Below are 19,807 nucleotides of genomic sequence, written 5' to 3'. Positions count from 1 at the left end.
AAATTTCCCTTTATAGAAATTAGCCCTGTGCCTGAACTATAGATACTCAACTTATAACTGTTGGTTTAGTGACTGTTTTAAGATACAAATGAGGACCTAGATTGTTGGGGGCAATATACGGACTCTCTAAACCAGGGGTTGCCAACCTTTTGGACCTCAGGGACCACCAAACTCATCATTTTAAATCCCGCGGACCACTAATATGAATTTTCACTGACGTTGGTTTGCTGGTGTTAGGAAAGTCGGTTCCATATTCCAGAGCTGCAGGAGTCACAGGACTGGCCCTTTGGTTATCCTGGAGAAGCTGCTCCTCCACCCGGGTGCACCGGCTTGCCATGGACTGGAGGAGCTGCTCTGGGATGACCAAAGGACCATCTTGTGACTCCTGAAGCTCTGAAATATGGAACCGACTTTCCCACCAACGCCAACAAGCCACCCTGGGTTGGATTTCCTTCACCCGCCATCGGTCTTGCCTTCCAGTTCCAGCTCACATGGCTCTACTCAAGGTAAGGTTTGCGCTCGGGTGAAGGGTAGGGGCAGGCAGGTGGGCGGGCCATGTGGGCGGCGCAGCCTTGTGTTTCTGCGCAGCCTGGATTGAATTGCTTTGGGGGGGACATTTCTCCAAAATTTTCTCGTGGACCACCAGTGGTCCCTGGCCCCGATTGGCAACCAGTGCTCTAAACTGCTTAGAGAGGGCTGTAAAGCACTATAAATCAGTATATAAATCTAAGTGCAATTGCTATTGCTATTACAGCATCTCCATGGGCATCCGATCCAAATTTGGGTGCTTGGAAACTGGCATGTATTTATGACGGTTGTACTTTCCCAGGGTCGTGTGACCACCATTTGTGACCTTCTGCCGTTGACTTCTGACAAGCAGAAACAATGAGGGAGGCCAGATTCACTTAACGATCACGCAATTCACTTAACAACTGTAATGATTTCTTTAACAACCTGATCAAAAAGTTTGCAGACAGGCCCGACTTAATCAACTTTGTTTAGCAACAGAAACGTTGGGCTCACAATGGATTACGATTGTGGACTATCTGTAAGTCTTATTTCTTGCCCTTCTACCCTTCTTCTGCTGCTATTCTGCCTTCTACCTCCCCAAGCAAGCATTTCCTGAGTAGCCCCGAACCCCTTTCTGCTATTCTATCAGTCTCAGCTAGTCGCAAGAGCACTTTTGGCAACCTGATCTTGTCCCGCCCAACAGGAATGGGGCTGCGCTAGTATCGCCAGAACTCCCACAACGTTTCAAAGCAGCCCAACTAAATATCATGTAGGGATCCAGGCGAAGGCCGAGGAAAAGGCACAGCAGAGCTGGCACTGAATGGATCCCGTCTCGTGGCATCTTGGAATATCAACAACTCCATTATGGGAGAAGCTTTAATGCCAAAGGTTTTTGCCACGTGGCCTTGTGCTTTTGGCTTGACACACACACACACACACACACACACACACACACACACCTAGAAAAATATTTGGGGGGGGGGCAGAATCAGCACTGTAAAAAACTTACAGTGTATTACAACCCCAAAGAGACAAATGTGTCCCACCATGGCCCAACCAGAGGCAGGATAGTGCCTTATAACCAATGCCTCTAATAATACCCTCAGGGTCAAAATCTGGCCATCCCTCATTTTATGAAGCCAAAGTAATAATAATAATAGATTCGACTTGAATGCCACCCAATTCTCAACAACTCTTTCCTACACCCTTTTTTCAACCACTGGGCAATTTATAGATTCGCAACGATATCATGCCTGTGCAGATAAACACATACCACTAAGCGCAATACTAATATAATGTAACTGCATTTTAAACTGCCAACATTAATTGATTTATTTGTTGTCCTTCTTGTAATATTAACAACTCTGGGTGCCTTATTGCAGCATTAAAACATTTAAATCCTAACTAAAAAAAGGATAAAAGCATGGCAACTTGTTAATCTGAGATGTTTCATTACTCATCCAAGTAACTTCTGCAGTCAAAATTAAAAAAAATAGTTAGGCAGGGAGTCAGAGTAGTTGGAATGTACCAACTCTTGCCACACCAACTGCAGGGCTTTCTCCCCAAAATATATTGCAATATGTCAATGAAGACTCAATCATCCAGGCCAAAAGTATCTAGAATAGAATAGAATAGAATAGAATAGAATAGAATAGAATAGAATAGAATAGAATAGAATAGAATAGAATAGAATAAAATTCTTTATTGGCCAAGTGTGATTGGACACACAAGGAATTTGTCTTGGTGCAAATGCTCTCAGTGTATATAAAAAGAAAAGATACATTCGTCAAGAGTCAAGAATCATCAAGTACAACACTTAATAATAGTCATAGGATACAATAAGCAATTAAATCATACTAGGAAACAGGTTAGAAATGATGGCAACTGGAACGAAGTGTGTTAATCTGAGACATTTCATTATTCATCCAAGTAACTTCTGCAGTCCAAAAAAATATATATATAGTTAGGTAGGGAGTCAGAGTAGTTGGAATGTACCAACTCTTGCCACACCAAGTGCAGGGCTTTCTCCCCCAAAATATATTGTAATAGTTTCAATGAAGACTCATATCATCCAGGCCAAAAGTATCTAAAACAGGTTAGAAATCATGGCAACTGGAACAAAGTGTGTTAATCTGAGACGTTTCGTTACTCAGCCCAGTAACTTCTTCAGCCAAAATAAACGCTAAGTAACAAGTATCTCTAAAACAGTACAAATGGAGAACTTTTCAAGCAAGAGAGGCTTCTCTCCTGTGTGAACCTTGCTGACTTCTTCAGCCCCCCCTCCCCCCGATTTAAGCCATTCCCACCGAGTCAGACAACTTAACACTAAGAGTGGTGCAGAATCATCCATATGTATTTACCATTCGGAATAAATGCCCATGCAGCATTACAGACAATCCACCAGCCTTGCAAATCTGAAATAGCAACAGCATTTAGACTTCATATAGGTTGCTATATGAAGAGATATTTTTGGGGGGGGGTTCCTACTTTTTTTTTAAGGAGCCAACCATTACCTTTGCACTTCCCTCTCATCCTGAAGCTGGGGCTTTAGTCCATCCTCCTGAACTGGGGAGGAAGAGTGGGGTCTCTCAAGGATCAGCAGTGGGGTGTCCTAAATGCTGGTGCTACAGCTTCTCTGTGGAGTCCCCGGGAACTGTAGCAGACAGAAATTCTGGCCGGCTAGCCAAACAGTTTGTGTCTCCTCCCCATCTTTCCTGACATCACCAGAGTTCCTGCTGCTCCCACGGTGAGTCAAAAAGCCACACAAGCCAGTGAAGGAAGCCAGAAGAAGGGAGAATGGAACAAGATTTCCCAGGAAAAGCTGCTATTTTTCCACCGCCTTCTACCGGCGTAGTTAAGAACACGGATCAACCTTTTTTTCCCTTCTTCCTGCCTCATTTTTAAGGATTTTTTTAAAAAAAATATCCAGGACGGTTATGTTTTTTTAAACGTTCTAAAAACGAGAAGACGAAGCCACAGGTCTCAACATAGCCTATATTTAATTACCAGCATATAGATCAAATGAATTATATACAGTCAATAGTTCATATGTGGGTCATTTTTTCCTGCTAATTAGTTTTTTTTCCCCTTTTCTTGCCATGTTTAGACTTTAGTTACCATAATGTATCTGAGCTTCTTTTCTTATTTTCTTTCCTTCCCTCCTTCCCTTCCTTCCTTCCTTCCTTTCTTCTTCCTTCCTTCTTTCTTTTTCTTTCTCTCTCTCCCTTCCTTCCTTCCTTCTCTCCGCCTCCTTCCTCTCTGTATAACCACTATTTACATTCCTTTATTTCTTTTTCCTGTTGGTGCTCCAGTTGTTTGTTTTCTGCTATTAATATTCTTTTTAATACAAATATTGAAAATCCTGTGGGTTTTCAACTATATAGAGGTGTAACTTCCATATATCCTATCAGATTTAGTGCACTGGACCCCGCATGCATCTGGACGAGATCCAGGTGTGGAAGAGACCTCTGAGAATTTTAATCATCTTCCTTGGAGGCCAACAGGCTCAAGGTTTTCCTTAAGGTGACCACATGCAAAGGAGGGGAAATTGGCTTTTCAAGAGGCACAGAAAAATGAGAGTTCGCTTTTGTTTTCTTTAATCAACTAAGCTCATTTTATGGGGCAAGAAAACCGCTTATGAAAAAGATCTGCTGCTGTTCCGCGTTAAAGATTGAGAAATACTGTCCTTAATGGATTCTAGGCAACAGCTCTGCTTCTTTCAATTAAAAGTCCCATATTAAAGTCATTAATACTGATACGAATGAGGAATAGGATAAAGAATGAGGAACAATGTTCTCCACTTTAGGGATGGGCACAATCCCAGCATCTTTCTCTTAATAATTCTGCTTTCGTAACTGGGAGAAATAAATCTTCCCGGGGAATACCACCACAGACCATCCAAGATGCTGCCAAAAATCAAACCGGAGTCTTATCAAGCACACCATACTCCATTTTATGGAATACAACCTTAGATCTCCTGCCCGTTTCATCAGAAGAACAGTAATAGAATTGAAACGATGCTTCAGATCACTTTGGAGAAAGCCAACAGGTCAAGGGGAAAGTAGAGGAAACCATTAGGAGGCAAGAATAACTTTTTCCAGGCTGCTAATCCTTACTGGAAGAGCTCTTCTGTCAAAAATCCTTCCAAGACAAGTCTTTGTCATCCACAAAAAGAAAAAAAAAACTATCTTTCTTTGGAAGGAAAAAAAAAACAGCATTAGGGATCAATTGTACTCAGAGGTCATTGCTCATTTTCTGTGTAAAGGTACAATTGAGCTAATCCTGGCAGGGCTCCAGGTGTCTCCAATTTCTGCCATAAAATGCCACTCCTATTCTTTGCACACAATGACAGATCCCAGATTTAAAATTCTTATAGAATTAGATGAGTATTGTTTTACTGAGACAGGCACAATTCGAAGTAGAGGTAGTCCTCGGGTTACGATGGCAATCGGGGCAGGAATTTCTTGTCGCTAAGCAAAATATGGTCATAAAGTGCAACATCAAGTACCCGTATTGCTTAGTGACGGCAATGATGGCAGTCCCAGTTATTGTTGTAACCTCAGGAGCATGCAGGTCATTAAGTGAGGACCTGGACTGACACGGGTGGGGCGGAGCTTCTGAAGACAACAGGCTGGCAGACAAAAGCTACAGTTGAGATCTACAGGCGAGGACACTATGGAAAAGTGAATGGGTGAGAAAGCATGGTGGGAACAGGAACAACTTGCGATTTCCTGCTGGCTTCCCCAATGACTTTGCTTGAGGGAAGCAGGCAGAGAAGGTCACAAGTGGTTATCACATGGCTAGGGAGCGCTGCAACGATTGCTAAATGCAAGTGGGTTACCAAGCACCTAAATTGTGACTATGTAACCATGAGGACACTGCAACAGCCGCAACTTTGAGGACCAGCCAGAAGTCTTCCTCATTCAGCACCACGGTCACTTTGAACTGTCACAGCAATTGCAAGACAACCTGTAAGCGCTATTCTGCAGTTGGAAAGGACGTCTAAAGAGCAGATCAATGAAACAAACATCTCTCGGCCGAGGGCATGTGCTCAAGTGTAGATACAGGATGGACAGGCAGACAGAAGAGAAACATGGACCCCTTTCAAGCACCGGGGGGGAAAAAAACTCTTGGAAGAATAAACACAGCCGCAAAATGAACATCCATAACCAGATGTCCAACCAGCCAACTACAAACCCTTTGAAGGGAGAGGGGAATTAGTACTTACAATATCTACATCGGTCCTGGAAGTGACTCAAGGCACTTCTGTCACTCCGTCACCTCCCATACTTTGCTACTTCCGAGACTTTCTCCTTAAGTAGTGAGATCGCAGAGACTCAATGTTAAACCGCGATACAACCTGGGCAGCGATTCCACAGCTTTGCAAACCCAAACAAGCCAGTCAGCAAAGTTTCCTTGAAGCTCCAAAGATTAGTTCTCCCACGAGAAAAAGCCGGAAGAAAACAAAAGCCTGTTGCTTCTAATTTGCAATCCGTGCTACCTTAAACACACACACACACACACACACCCCACACACAGATAGCTGAGCTGGCCCACCCTGACTCCCCACAAACCTGATCGTCTGGAATCTTGTGGGTTTCCAACCAAGGGCTACACACCTTTTTGCTAAAAGGTTAGCATTAAGTCAAAAGTCTCTTCAGAAGTCTCCCCTAACCAAGAAGCGGGAGGGCACAGCAAAATGCTCTGTGGGTTCACTGAAATGCTTGAAGGCGGAGCAGGGCGCCCCTTTTTCTCTTCCTGGCTCACAGTGCCCTCTAAAGGTCACAGCCTTTCACCATTTTTAGAATAGAATAGAATAGAATTCTTTATTGGCCAAGTGTGATTGGACACACAAGGAATTTGTCTTTGGTGCATAAGCTCTCAGTGTACATAAAGGGAAAAAATAAAATACATTCGTCAAGAATTGTAAGATACAATCCTTAGGGATAGTCACAGGTTACTAATAAGCAATCCAATCATACTAGGAAACAAATAAAATATAAAATTGTAAAGATACAAGCAACACGGTTATAGTCATAAGTGGGGATAGATAGTAGGAAGGATGAGAAGAAGAATAGTAATACAGTCTTACTAAATAGTTTGACAGTTTTATGGGAATTAATTGTTTAGCAGAGTGACGGCTTTTGGGGGAAAAACTGTCCTTGTGTCTGGTGGTGTGCAGTGCTCTATAGTGTCGTTTTGAGGGAAGGAGTTGAAACAGTTTATGTCCAGGGATCTGTAGATATTTTCACAGCCCTCTTTTTGACTCGCGCACTATGCGGGTCCTCCACGGAAGGCAGGTTGGTAGCCATGGTTTTTTTCTGCAGTTCTAATTATCTGTTGAAGACTGTTGTCTGTCTGGTTTGGTTGCAGAGCCATTTTTAGGGCCAATGAAAAAAGTCTGGGGCTCACCAGACGTGCTTGATCTCAATTCTCACAATTAATCCACCAGACGGCCAGGAAATATGGGGGATGAAGTGCAAGATGTCTGGAGAACATCTGGCAGGCAAAAGCTGAATCAAAGCATTTGGAAAGCCATTCCTGCGTCGTTTAGGTTGCAACTTGAAGAAAACCAAGAAGAAAAAGTCTGAGATGTTCAGACATAAAAATATATTGCTAGGCTCGCAAACAATGAAAACGAAGGAGAAGTGCTACTAAAAATGTATCATTGTTGACCTGATGCATGCCAGAAAACAAGAAAGACCCGGGCTTAAATATGCGGTAGGTTATAAAATATAGTATGCATACATTATGCATCACTGGTATGGTATTGCTTATGTGTGTGCGTGTTTATCACATGTAATTTTCTTCATTTAAATATTCAGCTTTTTCTTGCTAAATATTCATAGACTTCCCTCATGCGCACAATTTTTCTAGTTAACTTGAGTAGTCCCTAAATTTAATTACACTAGTTCTCCAATTTAAAAAAAACACCAAAAACCAAAAATTATTTTCATTATCGTACACGGGGTCAAGGCATGGTTCAATAAAAAGAAATCCTTTGGTCTTACACATCAACCAACGCCAGCAAATAATTAGAAATCCCATGTGATTCTTCTTTATAATTCCAGGAATATTATTGTGTTTATATGTTTATTCACGCACAAGTCAGAACGTGCAGCAATTTTTAAGACCAAGCAAGCTCCCTGTAGATAACAAAAATTCCTTATATTTGTGGTCCATAAACAGCTGCTCCTTTCCATACCTTTTATTTTGAGAGTTTAGCTGGAGTTGGCTGAACAAATACAAGGGTCTTGTGCCATGGTGCAAGTTCAGCAAGTTCAGCGATTTTTAAGATGTGTGAGCTTCAACTCTTAGAATTCCCCAACCAGCATGGGAATTCTGGGGGCTGAAGTCCACATATCCTAAAATTGCTGAGATTGAAAAAGGAAAGGAGAAGACGCTTAAGAGAGGGCCATAAAGCACTATGAAGCAGTATGTAAGTCTAAGTGCTGCCGCTCTTCCAAAGCACACTTTTCCCAGTCAGCACTTTGAGAAGATGAGGCCAGGACAAAGCTAAAATTAAGTTTCATTTTGATTTCAATTGAATTAAAATTAAATGTAATTACTACAGCTGCTTCTCCAATTGCCCGCTTAAAATGTTCCTCTTTGGCAGTACTCAGAGTTGAAACGCGATGACAATTTTGGGAGTCCTAACATGGCGTCCTTGGTGCTCTCTGCTCTTGGTGGTCTTGGTTTGTAGATGTTTCATTACCCAACTAGGTAACTTCAGTGCTACTGATCCTGGATATAGTCAATGCACAGGATAGAGGGAGCCCCAGAAATTAAGCAAAACATCAAATTTGTAGCAGACACCAAGGAAACAAAATTAGGTTGCTCCAGAGAGTTATTTTGTTCTCCCACTGGTTCCAAGAATTTATTCGTTAGATTTCAGAAGTTCAGGTAATATATCTAGCATCCCCTTCTCCAACTGTGACCCAACCTTGTGAGATGGACTGAACTCAAAGTCCCAAAGTCATAAAACGTCCATGGTTGAGAATGGACATGAACTTGATTCTTCCCCATCTTATTCTACAGACTTAATCACTAGTTCTCAAAACACAAGCTAAGAAAACTCAGACTCTTTAAAGACAGCATAAAGTAAGTGGACAATCTGATACAAGTCCAATGGAAAATGAGTTCTCCGTACCCTCTTGTTGTATCACGGCAAAAATACCAACCATGGAAATTATATTTAGCTGGTGTGATCAGAACCTATCTAGCAGAAACATGCTGTGTTCCATAAGCAACATCAAAAACACAACATCCCTTTCGCATTTCCTGAGCAAAGCAATTTCACATGTAACATTTTTTTCCAGTGCTAACAAAGAGTTCCACCAGGCTGTATGCAGATGCAGCTATTTGATGCATAGCGTGAAATGTCCCACTGGTTCAGGACACAAGTTGTAATTCCAAACTTCTAAGAAGTCACCTGGTGACACGTTGAAGTCACAGAGATTGTGAAACCCAAACTACAATCACCCTGTTTTTAAACCTACCCTCTCCCCATTAAAATGGACACACAAGTGCAAAATTTAACTAATTTGCAACCAACTTTCTCTTTTTTTAAAATAAACTTTATTAAAGATTAAAAAGAAAAATATATACAAACTTTCTCACACAGACTGGGTGGGTTGCAAATAACAAGTTGTGAAGTCATGTGGGATGCTCACTCTGTTCTTCAGAGATGATTAGCAATCATGACATAAAGACTAAGTTTATGTAAATAATGATGCAACATAACACATGAAAGCAATAATAGGGCTGGTTTAGTTTTAGCTCCCATTTGTATGAACATTTGGCATTCCGGTATGTAAGTGATTATTTATGAATTATGGCATAGCACATATGGACGCTGCTGACAGTGATTTGTTCAACAGATCAGAGTTAATCATAATATAATTATGAATCCAGCCAATTATGGGTTTATCTACAAACGATGCTTTAAGAAATCACTGGTTAAACACCTTCTGGGCAGTTTGTCTCATAATGTAGGTACTGTAATCCACACCTAGTCATCGTAAAGCCCTTCTCTTTTTTACAATTACTGCCTGTCTGAAAAATGCTGTCCTTGAATACTTTTATTGCAGCAGGTGGCAGCATCTACCTGACCTTGGCTGAGTCCAAACAACGTTAAGCGGGACCTGATTTGATATTTGCATCCTATGACTATCACTAAGTGTTGTATCTTATGATTCAAGACGAATGATTCCTATGATCATGATTTATCACTTATATCTTTTATGTGCGCTGAGAGCTTATAACCGCACCCCTGCATAAAGTTCTCTCAATGTTTGCTTATACTTTTATTTATTTTCTATTTTTTTTGGATGCAGCAGTGAAGCTCTCACTGTAATCACAAGGATTGGCTGCTTCCAGATCCAAAGCCTATGGAAAAAAATATATATATCTTTGATCTACTCGCAAAGCTTCAAAGCAGCTTCTGACACATGAGCAGCTGCGGGAGACAGAACAGATTGCAGCTTCAGCAAATCCCTCTTCTCCTCCCATCTCATCAAAATTGGTGTGGGGGGGGGGTTGGAGAAAGAGAAGGAGGGGACTTTTCCAAGAAAAACCAACGGTGCATAATTTATTTTAAGTGCTAGCTATGGAGCTGCCTTGGAGGAGCTGCTAATTAGCTATCTACTCCTATATTTATTCTGAGTGGAGTGGCCCAGGACTCTCACCCGTGAAATTCTACCCAGAGAAACACAATATAATTTGAAATAGGGGGCAGAGTTTTTCTCTGGGGGGGGGGGCAGTGCCACCAAGCTGGGGCGGGAAAAAGGTTAAAGGGTTCAAATTGGCTTCCTCCCTTCCTACTAACTCCCCGCAGATGGCCTTAAGAGGACAAGGACATTCACTGCATCTTCCTGCGTGCACAAACACACACACACACACACACACACACACCTCATTGAAGCACGTTCCTGAATGCTGAACACTTTACAGGTACTCTTCGACTTACGTCCACAATTGAGCCCAAGATTTCTGTGGCTAAGGGAGACAGTTGTTAAGTGAGCTTTGCCCCATTTTACGACTTTTCTCTGCCACCGTTGTTAAAGTGAATTGCTGCAGTTGTTAAGTGAATCTGGATTCCCCCATCGACTTTGCTTATCAGTAGGTTGGCAAAAGCGGATTACATGGACCAGGGACGCTGCAACCATCATAAAGATGAGTCAGTTGCCACACATCCGAATTTTGATCGGATGGGGATGCTGCAACGGTCGTAAGTGTGAAAGATGGTCATCAGCCACTTTTTTCAGGCCCAGGGTAGCTTCGAATGGTCACTAAATGAATTGATGTAAGTCAAGAACTAACTGTAATTTCAATGGAGATCTCTCATGTAGCTAAAGATTGCTGGTTTTTTTTTTATTCTCCCTCTCAAGCAAAATAAGGGAATCTGGAGCACATTCCCAGCTTCTGTTCTAAACCTCCGCTGGAAGACAGTTGTGCATATGACAAAAAAGCAGTAAAAAAAAAAATTGAAACAATCAGTACAGGAAGTTACAGCAAGATTTGTTCGGTATGGCTTAGGACAGTGGTGGCTAATCTTTTTGGGCTCCTGTGCCACAAATTGTGCACGTGCTTGCACTCTCACGCTTGCGTGCCAGCACCCAGGAGGCAATGCACGCCCCCCCCATGCCCCCTACGCATGCGTGCGCAATCCCTACTCACCCACCCACCCAGCCCCCCTTACTTGCACTGCACCTCACAGCTGATTTTCGGCCAGTTTGAGGCCTTTTTCGGCCTCCCAAAGGCTTGAGGAAGACTTCTGCAGGCTTCTCCAACTTTGCAGGCCAAAAACTAGCCCCGTTTCGTCACTTCCTGTTTTTCCGAAAATACCGGAAGTGTCAAAACGGGGCTAGTTTTTGGCATGCAAAGCTTGCAGAAGCCTGCAGAAGCCTGCAGAAGCCTTCCTCAAGCCTTTGGGAGGCCGAAAAAGGCTCAAACTGGCCAAAAATCAGCTGTAGGGCGCGCACACGCACAGTGAGGTAAGTTTGCCTGAAGCTTGCGTGCCGGCACAAATGGCTCTGCGGGCCACCTGTGGCAAGTGTGCCATAAGTTCGCCATCACGGGCTTAGGATGAGAATCCAGCTATTAAAGTTTGTCAACCACACTTTGTAGAGTAGCATGAATCCAGCACCACCACGGTCTGTCCAAGAATGATTCAGCCGAAGGGATAACGCCAGCAAGGGGGAAAAAAATCAAGTTACTGCAACCAACCGACAAGCTTAGGATCTAATTTGTTTTACTTAGCCCTGAAATACAGTGACATAAACAAACAAAAAAAATACTGCAGGCAGTTGCTATTGTCAGAAATAGGATGCTTTGTGCAAGAACAGAATACCACTGCACGAAACCATAGGGGCACACTAGGAAAAGCTTACAACAGAGTGACTTGCGTATTTGTTCTCATTCACTTTTTACAAGAATGTCACAACTAGGTAGAGAAAGTGGGGAAAAGTGAAATTTCCAGGCAACATAGCCACTCCCTATCTCCCTATCTCTATTTCTTTCTCATTTTATGCTGGTAAAGCCACCCCATCCAGGTAAAATCTCCCTGGAGTATCAGAAGAGTCTGCAGTATCAGAAGGTACAGGGCATGGAACTGCTCCTAATTTTACTTTCTCTCTGAGGCTAACATAGTATTTGAATTATTGCCACATCACGGGCAGTTCTGGTCTATGCGGGGAGGAAAGATGTCCAGAATACACACATCCAAAAGAAGAGCAGCCAAATGGACTGTCATTAGACAAATGATCCTAAAATGGAAACAGCTGTTAAGCTCCGAGACAGATCCGCACAAGCTGCTGAAGATTAAGAACAGGAGACGTTCAACGTACACGTCAGTAATTCTTATAGCAGCTCCCTGAAGTAGGGTAATATTCCGTTTAACTAAAAGGTCCAGTCAAACCCCTATTATTTCAGCTTCTGACTTTCTTCCAGTCTCGCGCGACGTATCAAGAGGCACAACAGTCCCATCTACCTTTGACGACATTTCCTCTTCTGGGTTCCTGCTCTAGAAAGCTTTAGTAAGGCCATGCCTGAAATACTGCATCCAATTTTGGTGACCACATTATATATATATAAAAAAAAAGAGGTACAAACTTTGGAAAGAGTGGCACAGGGGAGCAACAGAGATGATTAGGGGCCTAGAGACTAAAACATACAAAGAACGGTTGCGGGAATTGGGTACGTCTGGCCTAGTGAAAAGACGATGTGAGAGGATAGCAGCGTTCCAGTATTTGTGGGGCTGACAAAAAGAAGGGGAGGGGGGGAAATCAACCAATTTTCCAAAAAATCTGAAGGCCAGACAAGAAACAATGGACAGAAATTGATCCAAGGAGAGAAACCAATCGAGAACTAAGGAGAAATTTCCTGACAGTGAGATCAACCAACCAATGGAACAGCTTGCCTTCATCACTGGAGGTTTTTAAGAAGAGACTGGACAGCCATTTGCCCGGAACAGTATAGGGCAGTGATGGTGAACTTTTCGTTATGGTGTGCCGAAAGCACGTGCTGGAACCCACAATGCAATGCCCCCCCCCGTGCATGTGCGTGCAACACCCCGCACCGCCCCTTACCTGTACTGCACTTGTGTGTGCCTCCCAGCTGATTTTCGGGCCGTTTGAGGCCGTTTTCGCCCTCCCGGAGGTTTGAGGGAAGCCTCTGCAGCCTTGGGAGGCCGAAAAACTGGCCTTCCAGAAATACCGGAAATGCCCATTTTCAGGCTTGAGGAAAGCCTCTGGAGCTCTGGGGAGGCCGTTTTCTCCCTCCCGGAGGCTGCCCGTTTCAGCACGTCTGGTTATTTCCGAAAGGCCCGTTTTTTTCGGCCTCCGGAGGCTTCAGAGGCTTTGGGAGGGCAAAAACGGCCTCAAATGGGCCGAAAATCAACGGGGAGGTGTGTGCATGCGCAGTGCAGGTAAGTTTGGCTGGGACTCACGTGCCCACACAAACGGCTCTGTGTGCCACCTGTGGCATGAGTGCCATAGGTTCGCCATCACAGGTATAGGGTCTCCTGCTTGAGCAGGGGGTTGGACTAGATGACCTCCAAGGTCCCTTCCAACTCTGTTATTCTGTTACTCACCCGGAAGCTTGCCAAGCCTTTTCTTTCCTGATTAGCTCCCTGGACTCCAAAAACAGTCAGTTCCAATTCTGGAACGCCCTCCCAAGAGCGCTGCCACAATTATGTCACCTCATTAAGCTGTCACTTGGTGGAATCCACGTGGCTCTTCCATATAATCAACTGTTGTGGTATTGTGTGGTATTGAAAGTTCAAGATCTGACTGCAGTCTAATTATTCTCAAACCTCCCATTAAAAGAGCAGGGGAGGGAGGGAGGGAGAAGAAAAAGAACTCAGATTCAGAGAATATTTAAAATCAGCCTTTGCAAAAGCCAGAAGTATAACAGATGGCAACTTCCATACAATATGAGATAGTTACACCCTTATACATGGTTCCCTGTTAAAACTGCGGTTTCCCAAAATTGAGTTAAATATTGGTGGATTCCATGAGCAACAGCTGTTAAAATCTGTATTGCATTCTTGTTTCTCTGTATTTTAATTTGCAAACTTATCAAACAGACTCAAACCATCCAGGCACATCTTAGCGTAATCCTGTGTAGATAATTGTACTAAACCCCTTAGGCCAAGTTTCCTCCATGAACCATTTAAAGTTCATACAGAAATAAAAGCAAAAGGCTTCCATTTTTTAAAAAATCCAAAATCAGTCGAAAGTTGTTCCATACTAACATAACGAGAGCGATACAATAAAGCAAAAAAACAGAGAGGAAGAACATTAAAATGGTTCTGCTATTTTTCTGCATGCAGGGTGAGTTTTATTTATGTAAAAAACTGCAGAAGCCACCATCTACTGTGTGATACGGTATAAATCAGTCCCAGGTTCTGGCTTCAGTAAAAGAGAGTTTCCCGCATTCATTTCCCTTTTAGGATTTTTCATTCATTCTGATAAGCTTCCATTACAGATAGTCCTTGACTTATGATCGCAATTGGAACCAGAACTTCCTTGCTAAGCAAGTGAATCACACCCAATTTTACAACCTTTTTGGCCACGGTTATATGAATCCTTGCAGTTGTTAAGTGTTGTTTATCAAATCTGGCTTTCCCCCATTGACTTAGCTGGTGGGGCCAGTGACGTGCGCAAGTCAGTGGATGCCATCCCCCCCCAAATAAGACCTGGTGCCTTTTTTTTGGTGGCAAAAAAATAAAAATAAAATAAAAGACGGGGGAAACGCGGTATCTTCATCCAAAACCAAGTAAACAAATCAACCTTCGTCATTTCTCTACTGACAACTTCAGTGGGACAAGAGATCCGTTGGTCTAGCCCTCGTGTCTTTCTCCAGCGATATCTATACTTTCAGAGATCATTTCTATAGTATCCAAGTAGAGAAATTCACTCAAACACTGGAGGCTTTCAAGAAGAATTGGACTGCTATCTGTCAGAGATGGCGTAGAGTCTGCTGCTTGGGCAGGGTTTGGACAAGATGACCTACAAGGTCCCTTCCAACTCTGTTAAATCTAAAAGTGATCAGCTGAGTTCCTCCATTTTGTAACCATCCTAAAAGACATCCTTCGCTCAGGAGCAAACTGGTTAATGTTTAGCAGGAAACAGACATTTGTTCAGACAAACCAACTTTTGACTTCTCCCCACAGCTGTCTTCTTGGCAGGCATAGACTGGAGCGGTGGGGGGAAGAAAAAAAAATACCCCGAGCCCGGGCGAACAAAGCTTGGCCTATTATCTTAATTCCCACCACAAATCAGAAACCGCAAAAAAGAAGAAAAAGTGGAACTAAGCCCATGGGTCAGGCTGCAATTAGAAAGGCTTCTCCCTCCCTTTCAATCCTCAATGGCCTCACTGTATCTTTACACCACCAGCTAAACTGAGATGCAGCCTTTATTTTCTTGGTTCTAAATCCGAGATCTCCAAACTTGGCAAGTTTAAGACTTGTGGACTTCAACTCCCAGAATTCCTCCTCCAGTCATGTTAGCTCAGGAATTCTGGGAGTTGAAGTCCACAAGTCTTAAACTTGCCAAGTTTGGGGACCCTTGCTCTCAATTGTGAAGCATCTCAGCTATTTTCATGGGGCAGTTCAGATGTTCGGACCTCAGGAATTCCCAGAATTCCAAACCAGCCTGGTCGTCGCCAGATTTTTGGATGTTGAAATCCACCCCGTTGGGGGATCCCCAGACTGAGGAAAAGTTAGACCAGGAGTCTTCAAACTTGGCAGCTTTAAGACTTGTAGACTTCAACTCCCAGAACTCATCCTCCACTTATGTTAGCTCAGGAATTCTGGGGGTTGAAGTCCACAAGTCTTAAAGTTGCCAAGTTTGTGGACCGCTGCCCTACACAATTTCTGACTGATGGCAGTCCAGTCTCTTATTTGAAAGAACCTCAAAAGAACCTCTCTCTTTCTCCCTCTCTCTCCCCCCCACTTTCTTTCTCTCGTTCCCCCTCTCTTTCTCTCCCCTTCTCTTTCTCCCCCCCCTCTTTCTTTCTTTCTCTTTCTTTCTTTCTTTCTTTCTTTCTTTCTTTCTTTCTTTCTTTCTTTCTTTCTTTCTTTCTTTCTTTCTTTCTTTCTTTCTTTCTTTCTTTCCCCTTCTTTCTTTCTCTCTCTCTCTCTCTCTCTCTCTTCTTTCTCTTTTCCCATCTCTTTCTCCTCCCCCTCCACACACACACACACACACACACACACTCCTATCCCTTTGGATAGGCAAAAAAAAAAAAAAACCTGTGGCAAAAAAAATATTTTCTGAAGGCCACATTTGGAAGCATGCGGTAAGGATTATAAATGCAGCAGCTGATAGCCTTGTATCTCCCCAGGAGTGAAAGACCAAGAACGTCCTGCTGTATCAGTGAGAAATGCGCCAGACTCAGAGTCTCCGTTTTCCACTTAAAAGTTGCCATATCAGGTCTTTAAGCATAAATTCAAACTGAGGATCTCGGCAAGTCGATCCCACAAGTTCCCCTCAAAATCGAGAACTGCTTGACCAGGCTTCGAATTCTCTACATCAGGGGTCCCCAACCACCGGTCCGTGGACCGGTACCGTCCGCGGAACAAGTCCTACCGGGCCGCTGGTTGCTGGGCGCCGCCATCTTTTTGATGAAAAAGTGCTTCCGGTGAGCTTTTCCGGTAGAAAGCTCACCGGAAGCACTTTTTCATCAAAAGATGGCAGCGCCAACGCTTCAGTGAGCTTTTCCGGGTAGAAAGCCATTTCTACCCGGAAAAGCTCACCGGCGCGTGGCGCCGCCATCTTTTTGATGAAAAAGTGCTTCGGTGAGGTCACCGGAAGCACTTTTTCATCAAAAGATGGCGGTGCCCAGCTGATGCCGGTGCCGGGCATGGCGCCCAGCTGATGCCGGTACCGGGCGCGGCATAAAAGGTTGGGGATCACTGCTCTACATGACACGGTTGCACAGGAAGATCCTGCCCTTCAGGCCCAAATTAGCGTGCCCCAATAACACATGATGGTTCATCAGGGATTGATAAGCGGCGTGAAACGATGGCTGGTGTCTACACTGATCAAGAGCACTAATGAAACACATGTTTCTTTAAACCACACCAAGGGACCTGAATCTCGAAATGCGGACATATCCAAAGTTAGATTTTCCTTGACCTTAACAAAATAGCGGATCAAACGCGTCCTTCGCTCATTCTCCCGGCCCTGTGCTGATTTTTCTCGCGGTGAGAGATTTTCTGCCTTCAGAAATACGTTCCGTCATATCACCGTTGCGTTTTATCTTTCCTTCCCCCAATTCAGGACAAAGGCAATAACGGTTTCTATGAGAACCGAGGATGAGTTGGATTTAGACAAAAGATAAATAGCTGATTGGAAGCCTCCTCTGGACTTTATTTTTTCATGAAACAGGGGAAAAAAAATGTGCTTCTGATTTAATCCAAGATAGATTACAGAAAGAAGATAGCCGTGATGCAACTTTAAAGAAAGAGGTAAATTTATGATTGTCCTTAAAACTGTTGTAAGGAAGATCAAAAGCTACTTCTTCACGTCATTTTCTTTCCCTTCTATTTTCCTTTTATCTTATTTTTCTTTCTTTCTTGCACTTTTAGCCCCTAGTTTCTCTTTTTTTTATTCCTTCCTCTGTATTAGTTTGTATTTGCTTTCACCTTCGTTTTTAAAGTTTTAAATAAAATTATACACAATGTGTAAAAATTAAAAGAATTAAAGGATGCAATGGACTGCCATATTCAAACTACACCCTGAATGTGAATAAATCTTGGATTCAAATTACTGTGTGACTCGATTCAATGGACAATATGATCTTATTTCAAACCTCCCACCACCAAGGCAGAAGAGTTAGATACATGGACATGAAAAACCATGCTTTACTTATTTATTTATTCATTTTATTTATTTAGACCTCACCTTTATTGTTTTTTAATAAATAATTAAAGGAGGTGAGCATATCTGATACTCTTTCCTCCTCTCATTTTTTCCCTACTACAACAACCTTGTGAGGTGAGACGGGCTGAGATTGTGTGACTGGCCCAAGGTCACCCAGCCAGCTTTCATGCCCAAGGTGAGACTAGAACTCACGGTCTCTCAGTTTCTAGCCTGCTGTCTTCACCACTGGGCCAAATCAGCTGTCCACGATATGGGGAAGACTGGTCTGCTCTCAGGATTTTGTCTCCCCACCCAACACAAATCCCCATGAGGGAAACTTGGTGGCTAAATCATCTGATCTTCTCTATCTACTGTCGCCCAGAAGAAGAAGAAGAAAAAATCAAATCATCTTCACTCTGATCAGCCTCAACTGCCTGCTCAGGAGGAAGAAAAACACAGAAACGTGGTTGTAGGAATAAGCGGTCACTGGGGTTTAAAATCAATGCAAACCGGAAATTACAAAACTGAGATAAGTTTTCTCCTGACCCCATGAAGGAAGGGAGGAAAACAAAAAGAGGACAGTTGAGAGGACAGTTGTGCAACTGAACACTTTTGGCAACAAAAAAAAGGTTGAGATTTCCACTCTTTTAGTGGTGCAGATCTTGTCCTCTTTCCTGCCAGGGGGAGGTGGAAAGAAAAAGCTGTTAGAATCCAATGGGCTGGGCTTTTTTTTTAAAGTCAATAAATGCCAAGATTGATTTTAAAAACATAGATCAAGTTCTTTGCTACCCAACGCCCTCCCCCTTGTTGGACACACCTGTGCCCTTACCTGGATTCAAGAGAAACCAGGAAGATGTTTGCATGCAGTACATCCCAAATGCCAGAGTGATTCCCTCCAGGCAGAGCACAACAAAAGCTTTCCACCTATCCAGTTTGACAGTGTCCTCCAGGTGGTAGAGATGACCGCCTGGGACTTGCCTGCTTCCGACACCAACCCTCTGCACACAAAGCACACACACACACACACACACACCGCTCCTGAAGCATCTCTGCTCCAAGCTCAAAAGAGACCCCGCGTACAACGCTAGAATTGCCGTTCAGAAGGAAGCAGAGGATCAAAACCAGGGACCCCGTCATTCCAGAACTCCTGTCCCATGAAGGCATTCAGCCCTTTCTTCCAAAGGTTCTGCGGTTGCTGGGATGGTGGGGGAAGAAGACTTACATATCCACGTCCTCCGGGGAAGAGCAAAGCAGAAAGGGGAAGAGAGAGAGAGAGAGAGAGAGGAGTCAGGATCCAGCTGTGGTATTTCCTTTGTTCCACTCTATGGACAGAGTGAAAACACTGAAGTCTTCCAGGCGTTCTTGCTCCAGAGCGCCCATCAACCCCACCTCCTTGCCTTCGCCATGGAAACCGGCCAAAGCCACGTGATTTAAGACAGGAAATTAAGGAGAAGCGCCTCCTTCCCACATCTCCCACTTCCCATCCATCCGTCCCGGATAGAAAAGAGAAGAGGGCCCGGAGGCGTCTGTCACACCACATGGAACGTTAACAAAGGAAAGCTGCTTAATGGAAGATCGCTTGAGATTGTCCAACTATCTGCACCAACATTGGGCTAGCACAATGGAAGAACAAGGATGGACACACCCGTCCCATTGAATTTCAGGCACCCTGGTAGCCTTTGCTGGAGGATCAGCTTTAACTAGCTTGGAAGACACAAAGGAGAGGGAAATTGGCATTTTTATCATGGCATAAGAATTTGCGTAGCATCAGCATGGACGGGGACGATAAGTTAGGATCGAATTCTGTCTCCAGGAAATAATTTATCTTCCTTCTCCAATTGGCTCAAAGCTCCCAGGTGAAATTTGGGGTGGGATACGTAGGTGGGTCATCCCATATTCACTGGGCTCATTTCGTAAAAGCGCCAAACATTTCC

The 19,807-nt window shown here is 43.5% G+C and overlaps 1 protein-coding gene and 1 pseudogene across 8 annotated transcripts in view; one reads left to right on the top strand and one right to left on the bottom strand.

Annotated features, from left to right (window-relative positions):
* The window catches only part of RIPOR1 (RHO family interacting cell polarization regulator 1), a 117,200-nt gene that overhangs the window by 58,145 nt on the left and 39,248 nt on the right, over nucleotides 1-19,807 (bottom strand). Inside the window, exon 1 of one of the 8 annotated variants that reach the window (XM_087971542.1) lies at nucleotides 3,024-3,204. The exons of 4 other annotated variants lie outside the window; for them this stretch is intronic. In XM_087971542.1, the coding sequence (XP_087827668.1) occupies nucleotides 3,024-3,042 (19 nt within the window). In that variant the 5' untranslated portion in view covers nucleotides 3,043-3,204. Of the gene's footprint in view, nucleotides 1-3,023; nucleotides 3,205-19,807 lie in introns of those variants that run through there. 3 more of the 8 variants (XM_087971539.1, XM_087971543.1, XM_026675947.2) reach the window with 3 other exon arrangements.
* Nucleotides 14,877-14,992, top strand: LOC148129827 (small nucleolar RNA U3; annotated as a pseudogene).

Source organism: Notechis scutatus, chromosome 9 (genome assembly GCF_049901735.1).
Source record: "Notechis scutatus isolate UNSWTSFEM ecotype Mainland chromosome 9, rNotScu1.2, whole genome shotgun sequence".
Taxonomy (NCBI): domain Eukaryota; kingdom Metazoa; phylum Chordata; class Lepidosauria; order Squamata; family Elapidae; genus Notechis; species Notechis scutatus.
This window is presented reverse-complemented; position numbering and strand designations above follow the sequence as displayed.